Genomic DNA, 13170 nt, shown 5'->3' on the forward strand with positions numbered 1-13170 from the left:
AATTTTGTAGCAGCATCGAGTGCATTTGGAACCCGAATGTGTGTTAATAGTGCTGCTGTTTTGGCATGCCACTGCTGTTGTGTTTATAAATACAGTACAGTGGAGTCTGTGCTTGCAGGATAATTGGGGGAGCCAGAAAACTGGACATCACTATCAAAGCAAGCTTCTGGAGCTTTTGGTTCCTGAAAACAAATAGAAATTTTGGATTTTTTTAAAATTAAACTGCATAGGATGATGTTCACTCTGTTTCCTCACTGTTCCCTTCTAGAATGTAGGATTTTAAAGGCAGAAGCAAAGTTTACTTACACTGTAACTGATCCTTATTTTCATCACGTGGGTGGTGTTCCACATCTTTACCATAAAAAGTTGCTCAAGGTGGCAGAAATGCTGCTACCATGGCCAGTTTGGTGATTTTTTGGATACATTTTTAATAAGGAGAGGTTTTTATTTTGGCTGTAGTTTAGTATTGAAAGTGTTGTCAGTGAAATGCCACAGTTGAATCAGAGAGAAAGAAAAAGCCACTGCTTAATCTCATCTGGAAGCCCAATTCCAGGTTTGTCCTGGATTGAGTCAAATTCTAAACTCACCTAAAACTGTATTTTCTTTGCTTTGGAATGACTGGTGTTTGATTTACCCTATTCTTTAATTATGATGTTTCAGATTAAAAATTAAATGTGATACTTGGGGCTTCCTGTCAGTAAAACTGGTCATGCCAAGTGTTTTCTGTTGAGTAACATTTGAGTCTAATTGATAATCTTAATGTGAATAATAAGATTTTTTTTTAATATATATATATATACACATTTTCTTGTGGTTTTTGTGTGCTATTAAGAAATCAGATGTGTCTTAAAAAGTTCATTAATATTTTTCAGGTGGTCTTGAAAGGGGATAACTCAACTCAGTTAGTGCAAGATGACCAAGTGAAAGGACCTCTAAGAGTATGTATATTGCATGCCTTCTTTTGGTAATCACATAAATCTCCTAAAACTCCTAAATGTTGAAGTTGTTTAGGTGGGTACCTGTTCTTCAGGATAGAAATCAACAGAAGGAGGCCCATCAGTTTAGATTAGATGGGTTCTGAGGAATTAGTCTGAATTTTTTTTAGCTGTTTATGCTTCTCTGTGTTGTGTACTTGATGCACAGTTTTGCCTGTACAGGAATTTTTGTATCTTCTCATAAAATACAAAACTTCTTATAAAAATAATGAAATGTTGAAACTTCTCAGAAGTAATTAACAACTTGAGTGCCAAGCCATGTTCAAACCCATTAGACAAGAGTAAATACAATTACTCAGTGTTCTAGAAGAGTTGATGTATTTTATATAAAAAGGTGTTTGTTTGTGTTTTCATTTTGTGTAACAGTTGTGTGCTAAAATGCAGAGCTGTGGTATGAGCACTGAATGCAAATAGAGTTCTCCAGAGAAGGTCATCTTGTATTTGTCTTTTCTGGGTTGCTCCTGCAGGAGCACCAAGGCTGCTACTGAAATTCTGATCTAGCTGACACTAGAACTGTGTTTAAAATATAAGAAATACTAGTAATTGTGTGCTTATCACTAATGAATTAATGACTTTGGGTATTTGTTTTCTGTTGGCTTTTTATTTCTTGAGATGATGAAGTCATGCTGAATTAGATGCTCTGAATTTCTCAGTGCTTTGGTGTCTGCTTGTAGTTCAGCCTTCCTGCTGAAGGACCTTTGTTCTTACCTGTAACTAAACAGGGTCTTTCAATAACTAAACTTTCAAAGCAGCATTTAGCTAAGTGGAGTCTTTAAAAGCAAATCTGGCTTGCTGGGAGGATCAATGTGTTCTTATCAATTTTCTGCGTGTGGAATTCCAAGTAACCTTGAGCTGCTCCTTGTTGCAGGTTGGAGCAATGGTTGAAACCAAAATGCCTGATGGATCTTTTCAGGAAGCAGTTATCAGCAAGCTGACAGATGCCAGTTGGTACACTGTAGGTGAGTGGCCACGTTTCATTTATGGGCTGTAATCTTTGAACAGTATATTTCTAATTATAGGTAACAATCTCAGTAATTTACATCTTGTTTTGCAAAATCTAAGATAGTTTTTGGAGGGGACTTTTTTTAAACTTGTCCACATCTGATTCCTTTTCCATTTCAAGCAGGATAATAATTAATTGTTGTTCAGGGAGGCTTTTGCACAGGTAATTGCAGGGCTGAATAGTCAAGTTTTGTTTGACACAATGTACCTGTAATGATAGCGGTTGCACTCAGTGAAATTCAGAATCATTTTTGCAGATTTGAAGACATAAACCTTGTAAAATCATTCTTCCAGCTGAAAACCTGTGGCATGAAATAGATGACTGAAATATATGAGCCTCCTTGCATTGTGTGCAAGCTTGTACACAAGGAAAAGGTGGATAGAAGACAGAATCTATTTCTTTTTAAGAGAAGAATCACATACCACACAATAAAAAGAAAAGAGGAGACATTCATTTATAATGTGAATAGCTGTTTCCTTTAATAAAATTTTTGAATAATGATCTAAAGAAAAACAGAAAACTACTTTTCTCCTCATGTTGGAGGCTCATGTGGTGTTAAGTGGTTGAAATAGAAAGTTCAGAATGCAGGGTCAGCGAAATGTCAGTGTTGAACAAGAATTCATTGCAAGACAAGTTTCCTTATTTCCAATAATTCTGATCTCCAGGTTTTTCTGAAACAGCTTTAAGAACAGAATGACAGAACTCAGGGACATTCAAGTATTAGTACAGAAGCAAATATAAAAGGACAGTATTTGAATCAGAGGGCTTTGCAAGCACCCATCCTTTTTTTTTGCACAACTTTCTTCCAGCAGTGGAGCCTTCCATTCCCCAATAGTTGCCTAGAAGGAACTTGCTCCTGTTAATTGTGCTGTACATGCTACTCTTGGGCATTGCTTTGGAGATTAGGACTTGTACATTTAAACTCTGTGTTTCTCATTAGCTGCCTTGGGTACCAAATCTATTCAGCTTTACTTCGTATTCTTCCATCCTCTCTTGAGGAGTCCTCTGTCCCATGAACTCTTAATCATTTTGGTTCATTAACCCCTTTTTAAGATTTAAATAAGCTGTTTTCAGTAATTCAGCATTTCCTTTGCAGTAGGTGAGGTTCTGTTGTCTTTGGTGGGATCAGGATAAAGCTCTGCAGATAATTTGGAAGGATTTATTGCTTTATGATTATTATTGTTAGTGAGTGCTTTAACTCTAAGCTGGTTGATAAAGCTCACTGTTCTTTGCCTTTTTCTTCAGGATTATAACATTGCTGTAAAATTGTAGTGGATGTCATGTCAGGGAGGAAAGGCAGGATTATTCTGGAGTGCAGAAGATTTAAAATCTGCTTAGTTTAGTGCTGTGATGTGACACACTCAAGGTACAACACTGGACCTTTAACTGCTCTTTATAGATTTTCAGAGGTTCACCATTCTGTTACAGAAGTGATAAGAAACACAGTCTTGCACAATTTCATGGTTTATGAGTTAACATTTTAATTGTAGAACTCCCAGCTGATTTCAGTTTTCAAGTAGCACTTTCAGCTAATTCTGTTTGAATTTGGGCCAGAAGACATTTGTCTTCTTACATTTGACATGTGAACTTTAAATCCCTTGTTTGGGGCATGAGTTTTGTCTGTGTTTTTTCCTTTTTCTTTTTTACTTTCTTTTTTTTTTTCCCTCTTTTCTTTTGAGCAGTGCATTTCTGCCAAAAAATCTTTACTTGATGAGCAGGAAATTTGAACAGTGAATAAATGCTCTGCCCTGTATTAATGGATTGTTGTTTATATTTAACAACTTGTTGAACTCTCCCCAATTATGTAAGAGAGAAATCATGCATGCCATGATTTTTGCTACACACATTTATTTAAGTGCTGTTCCTCAGAAATTTGAACCAATGGATTAATTAACTACTGTAATTTTCTTTCCCCAGATAATATTTTTTGACAGACAGAATGGAGAAAATAAAATATGTTTTCCATATGCAAATATGTTATGACTGCTAGGATTTTGTAAAAGTTTGGAGCTCAGGGGGGATTTAAGTAATTTTATGGTAAATGAACATGCAGAGCTGTTACATGGTGCTTTAACTATGAGAATACAATTGTAATTGTTGGGTTTAGGTCTTAGAACAGTTTTGTTCTTTGTGGAGGGTTGCTTGTTGGTGTTGAAAGCACAGGTAACATTGACCAGAGTAAGCAGATCATCAAGTTTGCATTGGTTCTTCTGCAGTTAAAACTGGGAAAGTGTTCTAGGCTGAGCACAGGAATATTGACATGTGAAAAATAAGCTTTATCTTCAGCCTGCTGTTTCCATTGTGTCTTTGCAGAGAGTTTTGGGCAGACATGAGATGTATGTTTATTGTGCTGGTAAAGCAAACAGTTGAATTGGTTGCTTTTGAGTATCTGGTGGCTGTGCTGCTCCACAAACTCCCTGACAGCTGAGAGGGAAGTGGATTAACCAGACTGCAGGTTTACAGGATGCCTTCCTGAACGTTTTGGGATGGAAAGCACAAGGGAGAGCTTGTATTTCAGGAGTTTGTGCATTTCCCTTATATTTATTCTCTGTTATCTAACATCTCTTTCTCTGTTATCTAACATCTCTTTCTCAGTGATCTAAAAGCAAACTGATCTCTGGCTAATGAAACCAGGAATACATACAGGCAAACATTTTCAGAGTATTGAGTACAGATGTGTAAAAAATGCCAAAACAAGCTGCCTGTGTGCCTAGCAAGAAGTGATGATGTTCACTTTTGCATATCAGCTTCATGCAGGGATGTAAAGGAGAAAAGCCACCTGGAACTACTTTGCTTTGGTCAATAAATGGAACCAGTGGAAGTGCTGAGCATGCTATAATGGGCTACTTTGCCAGCACTGTAATGCAGGAGCCACAGTGATGATCAGTTTGTGTCTTTCAACATTATCTCCTGTCTTTTAATGGTGTTCATGTACCCAGAATAAACAAGGCTTTATTTTTATTGTAGCTTCAACAGAATCACTTTTTGACCTCTTTTTATATGACAATGATGTAGCCATGTAGTCCTACTGAACATTTCAGCTGTGATTTGGAAATACTTATGAAGTTACCTTTGAAATTCAGCTTTTCAGTATAAGCAGGTAAAGAGGCAAAAGCTGTTTGGAGAGGAAGTTTAAAAGTGTCTGGGAAGTGTCACTGCACAAGGCACTCCTCAAATCCAAAGTGATGTGACACTAATAGGGCTTTAAGTTCTCTGGTTAACAAATGGTTCAGTTGGACCTGGTGATTTTACTAAGTGATTCAATGATTTGATGGTATTTTTCTTTAGAATGCAGTTATCTAAACTGAACTTCTTTAATTTACAAATTACCAAGTGCTGCATTGATGCTTTTGAAGTGCTGAATCTATTGTTAGGTGATAATTGCATAGAACTAGGATGGTCTGTCAGATCTGCTTTAGCTCAACAAGGTTTGAATTACAGTTTACTGAGTGTACCATCCACCTGATTCTCTGTTAACTTGTAAAATGCTGCAGGTAAATACTGAAATAAAGTCTGAAATGACTGACAAACAAAGAAATCACAACCTGGACCACACCTTACAAAGTGCATTGTTGTATTTTCCTTCTCTCACACTCTGCCTGGAGTCTTACAAGCATTACCAGAATTTCAGAAAACGTAAATCCTTATGTAGATGTTCTTTGAGGAAACACTTTTGTATCACTTCTGCACAGACCTAGAAGTGATGTAATACATAAATATATATGAGTAAGAAACAGGATTTCATTTGAGCAAGCATCCAGGAGTTGCTGTTAGAATGTAGAATGGCCTGGTTTGCCCCATGTCATCTCTCCTTTGAAAAAGCTCAGGTCAGTGATCTGTGTGTGCTTGGGTCTCTTTTTATTATGTAATATAATTTCTACAAGTTTAACAAGTTTAAACAAAACCAGATCAAATATATTGAGCCTTGTATTTTGCTAGGTAGACTAATGGAAAAGTGTTTCTAAGGAAAGAAATAAAAAATATTTATTAACTTCCAGTAATGTTTCCTGTGAAAGAGTAGAAAACAGGAGAGGGAAACAGGGAGAGGTCTTGGCAGTTTCTGGCAGACCTTGCTGTCAGTTATCAGGATTTTATGTACTGCTTAGAGGGAAAGGGAATGTGATTCTTTAGTAAGATTACTTACTAAAAAAGGAGACTTTTGCCTTTCAAACACTCCTGAGGCACCTCAGTGAGCCCCACAGCTCTCTTGGTGGCTTCTTCCTCTCCTGTAATCATGGTGGCAGTTTCCAGGAAGGGCTGAGTTGAGTGTGTGTGAGCAGAGTTAGAGCCCTGGGTGCTTGTTCTGGATATGAGCTGGAGTCTGAGCCACAACTGCATCACTTCACGTTACTGTGGTGGTGAGGTCATGGAAATTAAAGATACTGAGGATTTGGTTTTAGTCATCTTGCATGTTCCATGGATTTTGAAAATTCCAGTTTATAATGCTGAGGATATTTATCAGCAAATGAACCAACATTGATGTCCCAGGACTTTAGGAGCAGGGTTGCTAACAGGAGCTATTTACAGTCGCATTTTCCTCTTTTTAAAAGCAGTTTTCTTCAGATGCTTTGTGGAGATACTTATGCTAAGAAGAATAGGCTTGGTCCTGGGTCCACTACAGCTGTAAGCTCTTCCTGCAGGGGTGCTGGGAGCTCTCAGTGCCCCCACAGCAGCTGGGTCCATGCATGGCAGAGAGCTGCTGGTTTGTCCCATCCTGTGCTGTGTGCCAGGCTCTGGCCATGTCTGCAGGGCTGGTCTGACCAGTTCCCAGCATCCTGCTCAGGTCCACGTGGCACCAGCAGCATCTCTGGGCTGTGCATGTGTCACCCAGGAATCCAGAACCACAGGTGTTTGCCTCCACTTGGCTGCTGTTCTCCACCACCATGACCCACCATAAATTTGTTATTTTTCTCTTAAAAATTGCGTGGATTTTGAGAAAACCCTGTATTGTCCAGAGCCCTTTCATGGGATGTGTTGTTTAGGTGCACCTGTGGCACATAAAAATGCTGCAGTAGCTCTCTGGAGAATCTAGAAAAAAAGAACAGCACTTTGTGTTGTGTTTGCACATGTTTAGGGAACAGGTGTATAGAGAAGCAAGATTTTGTAGTGAAAAAAATAGTATTTTAACAGTAGAACCTTGTTACAAATCAACTGGATCTAACCTTTGCTTTTAAAACCACCTTTGTTACTCTGTGAACTGAGTGTTAAAAATATCTTAAAATTGTGTACAAACAATACTCCAGGGAAAGCAAGGAGGTAGATTTTTTTCTCTAATCTCTTTTATGTGTGACAATAGTAAGATTGACATTTCAGAAAAAGCAGTTTCAGGCAGCAGGCTTTTGTCTGTGAGGTGATAGTTTTCTATGTGTAGCCTAAAAGGTCACTCAAACTTCCCTGTCTTCTGGGATATTTCAAATATATTTTTGTAAGAGGAACTTGGGCTCACTAAAAATCATTTAAAAATATTAAATTTTAGTTGTGTGGTGTCTCAGTAGCACAGTACAGTGCAGCACTTGCTCTGAAGTCCTTTTACAGTGATGAATTAGTGGTACAGCCCTTGTCTACAAGGACATTTAACAGGCCCTGCACAGCTCCTGGTACTTTCTATATTGTTTCCACAGCTGAACCCCAAATACCTGCAAAATCTGCACACATTAGTCAAGATATTCCTAGACAGCATCTCTTGTAGTTCATAAATTGCTGCTTTGCCAGGCAGCCAGTGAGAATAATTCAATGTGCACAGTGACACTGAACAGCTTTAATTTGTGGTATGTACTTTCATTTCATTGTCTTTGTGACTTAAAAGTTTCTCAGTGGATTGGGAAATGAGACAAAAGTGTTTCCTTGCAGTGTAGAATCTAATCTCTCTTGGTTTGGGCAGCAGCAGTAACACAACTTGTTGGATTTGAAGTTGATGCAGCCTTGAGGGTTTTTTGCCTGTGCACTTGTGTGTCACAGAACTGTGACAGACACTGCGGTGTCCTGGTGACACTGGTGGCTCTGTGGAAGTCATCTCATAACTGCCATGAGGATGTTGTCTCTAGAGTTCTGCTCTCTTCTCCTTTTTCTGTCTTGGATTTTTTTTTCCTTAAATCTATTTATAATGTAGCTATATATATATTTCTAAACAAGATGTAGTCAAACTGATCTGTAGTATTTTGTGACAAGCTTCTTCACAGTTCCTAAAAATGATTTTGATTAGTTGACTGGTTAGTATTATGTATTGCAATACATGAAAACCAAACTTGAGACAGCCTTATTGTAAAGACAGGGTTAGTGGGCTTTTACTGATGGTGTATATAAGTCTGCTGTAGACAGGAAATGGAAGATACCAGCTCATCAATAGCGAGTTTAAAATTGCATTTTTGAGGCACCGAACTTTTAGTAAATTTTTTTTTTGTTAATTCTTGCCAAGTGTTGTATTGATCACCACTGGGAAGTTTGTTTTTATTTTTCTGTCCTGGATTAGGTTGTGAAGATTTCCACAAACAGAAAAAACCCAATTCTCTTTCATTCCGTTATCGCAGACAAGGTCGAGATGCAGCAAAATTCCGAAAATTTCCATTTTATTGTCACTGTGTCAATATGCTCTGTATGGAACATATTGGACTCAGTTCTTGGGACTAGACCAAGCATTATGGCAGAGACTGTTCCTCCAGGTTGTGCTGCTTACTCATCTCTTTCCCCTTCTGTCAGTGTTCCTCATTAAGGAGCATGTTTGGAGGAAAGGGCTCTGCCCGGCCCAAGTGTCGCTTTTCTCCCTTCCCTCCCGGGATGCTCCCTTGGCTGTTCAGCAGCACTGAGCAGTTCCTGGCTAATTTGTATCCTTCCCTTCCCAGAAATCTGCTCCTGCCCCCTGTTTCCCCAGCAAGCCCCTGCCCACTGTGACATGAGGCAATGGGAGGAGCTCAAGGGCTTCTGCTTTTTCACCCTTGTTTTTTTGGGAAGACAGAACAGTAATTTCCTCTTTAGAGATGAGAATGGTGACACTGTAAACACATCCTTTGATGACTTCACTGTGTCTGTGTGGATGGGGAGATAGCTCCTTGTCTTCTCTTCCTGTTTCCTGACTGTTCAGTAAATCTTCCTTATAAAGCACAACCTTTAGGATTTTTCCTTTTGAAGAATTTGGAGTTGGAGCAATAACCTGTTGAAGGAATGAAGATCATTTAAATTAAAAGTTTTTTGTTTGATTGTTAGTTGTAGGCATTTTAGCTAGAGTTAAACAACCTTGCTTCTGGATGAGATTAAAAAGAGGAATGAATTTGCAGCTTAGAGTGCATTAAGTTCTTCTGACACGACTGTTATCACAGCTTCAAAATATCTCATAGCCAAAAACTGTGCCATCTGCCTTCCTGCTTATATTTACAGAATCCTTAATGTTTGATACTGTGCCTTGGACAGACATTCCCTTAAATCCTCTAGGATGGCATTAAAGAGTCACTCACAGGGTGACATGAATATGAGCAGTACTTTGGTGTAGCAGATTTTTCTCAAGAGTGAGATGGAAACCACAAGGCCTATTTAGTTTAAGAAATGCTTGTGTTTTTAAAGGTGCTGAGTTTATCAGTGGGAGTTTCTGGTTGCCCTTTCAGTAAGGCTCAGTCAAGTGTTTTCCCTAGAGGAGAAGCAAGTTTGAAGTAGCTACAATTATGAAGTACTTCAAGCATCATGATTAATTGGAGAGACTCCTTACTTGGCTCCACCTTAGTAACTCAAATAATTGATATTTTGCTATGACAAATGGTGCTATCTTTTCTCTGTTGAAACTTATTAAAGAGATCACTTATGTAGCTAAGGAAATCTTTCTCTTTATGCTGTTCTTCTACACTTTGTTGTTCTGCAAGGATGTTTTGCTCCATGTTCTGCAGCTACACTGGCAGTTGCAGGTACTTTGTACATGTCCACAACATAAATTGTTACTCTTGATTGTCATAATTTCCTTTGTGTCTTAATTTAAGTGTATTTTACTGAGGGTATTTTACTTAACCTTCTGTATTTATAACATTTAATCTTTTAAGGATGAAAAACTGGTATATGTCATCTACTTTATGAACAGTTTATTTGCTTTATCCCTCTACTGTACTAGCTTTAAATAAAGACATAGAGCTTCCAATTTTGGAGTTAATAAATAAAAAGAAGCAGTTTAGTTCTATTATCAAGTATTAGGTTCTGTTTCCTTTTTTTCAATCAAGTTGCTTGTTGCCAGTCACCAGCCATTTGTCCCCTAAAATGATTATTCTTGAAAATGTAGTAGTTAGAGATTTTTGGAGGGGGAAAAATTAATTGTTTTGTGTGCACAAGTGTTGTGAGCCATTAAGATAATTCACTAGTGGAGCATATGGAGCATACCACAGCAGTATTTACTCTGAAGATGGAGGAACCTTAAAGCTTATCTTATCCAGCTTAATTAATTTTAGAAGTATGCCAAAATTACCATACTGCTATGCACAGCACTTGAAACTTTCTTTCACTAGTGCACAAAGCCTGTTTCAAGTAGTTTAAATATAGGGAAGTGTTGTGTTCTGCACTTTGACCCCACACAAATAAACTTGGACCTTGCTGGGATTCCAGCCTGCAGCCACCTGGGCTCTGCTCTTTGCTGTCAGGGGGAATTGGGAACTTTGCTTTTCTTCTCTTCAGGGAAATTTTCCTGAAGGAGTTTGATCTAAACTGAAGAACAGATCTTTCTCAGGCAAAGCTTGCAGTAGCCTCACAGTGTTCTATCCTTCTTCTGCTGTGTATTGATGGAAATTGATGGAACTTCCTATTCATGAGATACAACACAACAGAATGTGGACTAAATATTCCTTATCAAGTGTCAGACCTGGAATTGCAGGTTTCCAGTATCTTGATCTGTTTGTAAGATGGCATTGATAATGTAGCAGAAACTTGTTTTTCTTTCCATTGATCTTTTTGTGGGATTGCTCATAGCAAGAGGAGAAATAAAAAGTACCATATTTATTAAATGATGATAAGGAAGGAAGAAATGTATAGGGTGGAAAAAAAATCCACAAAACCAAACAAACCCCAGAGATTGCTAGATGATAGTAACTAGTGTGCAGCCAGGCTTGTGGTTTGAAATGTGCATTTGTATTGATAAGAAGAATGTTTAAATTACACTGAGACTTGCATCCAAAGCCTTACATGGTCCTGGCTTGAATCTCTGTGTGAAAACCTATTCCAAGACTGAATCCTGAATACTGACTTTCCTTTTGCTTGTGGACTAAAGAGTGAGTAAATTAGACTTGAAAGTGATGTTTTAGAGAATGTTCTTGATTGTGGGATAAGCAGTAGATTTGGGATTGGGATCTGATCAGCTTGGGCTGATGGCTTTCTTGGCTTCCCCCTAGTTTTTGATGACGGTGATGAAAGGACCTTGAGACGAACTTCATTATGCTTGAAGGGAGAAAGGCACTTTGCAGAAAGTGAGGTAAGGCAGTGGTGGACATGGAATTAAAAAGAAATAGTTAATTCATATTTCCTTTATAACAAAATACTGCAAACCATTGTTGGTTCCCCCTTTTCCGTGCAGACACTTGATCAACTGCCACTAACCAATCCAGAGCACTTTGGAACTCCAGTTATTGGGAAGAAATCTAATAGAGGGAGAAGATCTTCTCTTCCTGTGTGAGTTTTGAGAGTGTTCTGCTTTTCCTTTAGTGTTCTTTGCTAAAACTGAAGCAGTCCCATTGAATGAGTGCTCTGTCACCTGAATTTTGTGCACAGCTGATAGACATGGTCATATGCTGGCAATACTGTGAAATTGAAGGTGTTTTTCCCTGTAGTATCCTTAAGAATATTTATGCTTCTTTCATCTAATAGGAAATGTAGGATTTTTTAACCTTCTTGATATTGAACACAGTAAAAAAAAAGAAAAGGTTCTTTTTAATTTTTGGGGTAAAGAGGATTTTTCTCCATTTCATGTCTGTGCACAATCAAAACATGAGTCATGTCTCCAGTTCTAACATGATGGTGTTGTAAAATACTGCTACTTAGAAAGAATTCCTATAAAATTCCTCTTACTGAGTAAGTGCACTTAATATTTAAGTGTATTTCAAGCAATTTCAGCTCTTAAAATTACAACTGTTTTTGAAGCTTTGCGAAATGGGAAGAAAAATCTTGTTGTAAGCTATTTTTGGTTTTCAAGTAATAACTTCAGACAACCTTTAACATATTATACATTTTGATAATGCAGTACTGAAGATGAAAAGGAAGAAGAAAGTAGTGAAGAAGAGGATGAAGACAAGAGGCGCCTCAACGATGAATTGCTTGGCAAGGTTGTGAGTGTGACTTGTAATTCAGAGAAGGCAGACTGGTACCCAGCTTTGGTGAGTTCCTGTTGCAGCAAAGCTGTGAATGCAGTCAGCCTAAGCTCTACTCCCATGCTGGCTAAAAATACAAGTGTTTTGCAGTATCTCTGAAGAGTAGGAAAGCAGAGATTAACATTTATGTGTGAGTTAGTTTCGTGGCATTCAAGTGTTTTAGAACTGCATAGAAAATGATCAGTGTGTAATGATACTTTTCTTCTAAAATTAAAATATGTTAGGACTTGCACTCCTAGGCAATTTGAGAGGATCTAGATTTATGAATTTTAATTGCAGTGGGATTTGAAATTTTTTTAAATGTAATTGTCTTTTTCCCTAGACTTTCAGTTTGATGAAATACTGATTTCTTTGATGCTTGCTTTTGTACCAGTGGTCAGTTACTCTAGGAGCAGATGTTGGTGCTTATTTTTATTTGACTGTCAATAAATGATACAGCAGTTCATTGCCACTGCTGATAATAAATATAAATTAAATCAATCCAAGCTCAAGTGGACCTGTATTGTAAAGGCAGAAACTTTGCATCTTATTGATGCACACAAGAAATTTACATGTGCATGTTAAAAGTTGCTTTCTGTAGAAAACTTTTTGCTATTTTCAGACATGGTGTGATGTAGGGTGAACAGCTGACACTGCCTCATCCCCCTGTATGTACCTCAATTTAAAAAGTGGTATTGTACATGTTCTGATTGCAGCTCCCTTTAGTAATGACAGATTTTTATTTACCATGGTTCTGAACTGCTGGGTTAAGTACTTGGAGGTCATATATTTGCATTTAACATTTTCTGCTGGTACATCTTCTAGAGCAAAACATAAACTTGTTCTGTTGGTGGTAATACAAATACTG

At 37.9% G+C, this 13170-nt stretch overlaps 1 protein-coding gene across 6 annotated transcripts in view; it reads left to right on the forward strand.

Moving 5' to 3' along the window:
- ARID4A (AT-rich interaction domain 4A) overlaps positions 1-13170 on the forward strand; it is a 47434-nt gene that overhangs the window by 3606 nt on the left and 30658 nt on the right. For 5 of the 6 annotated variants that reach the window (XM_071426197.1, XM_071426192.1, XM_071426194.1 and 2 more), the window contains 5 exons: positions 873-938; positions 1864-1954; positions 11352-11431; positions 11534-11628; positions 12197-12329. In XM_071426197.1, coding sequence (XP_071282298.1) covers positions 873-938; positions 1864-1954; positions 11352-11431; positions 11534-11628; positions 12197-12329 — 465 coding nt within the window. The remainder of the gene's footprint in view (positions 1-872; positions 939-1863; positions 1955-11351; positions 11432-11533; positions 11629-12196; positions 12330-13170) is intronic. The other variant, XM_071426195.1, reaches the window with a different exon arrangement.

This window comes from Agelaius tricolor, unplaced genomic scaffold (assembly GCF_023055355.1).
Source record: "Agelaius tricolor isolate 1412-34295 unplaced genomic scaffold, bAgeTri1.0.p SCAF_5, whole genome shotgun sequence".
Lineage (NCBI taxonomy): Eukaryota > Metazoa > Chordata > Aves > Passeriformes > Icteridae > Agelaius > Agelaius tricolor.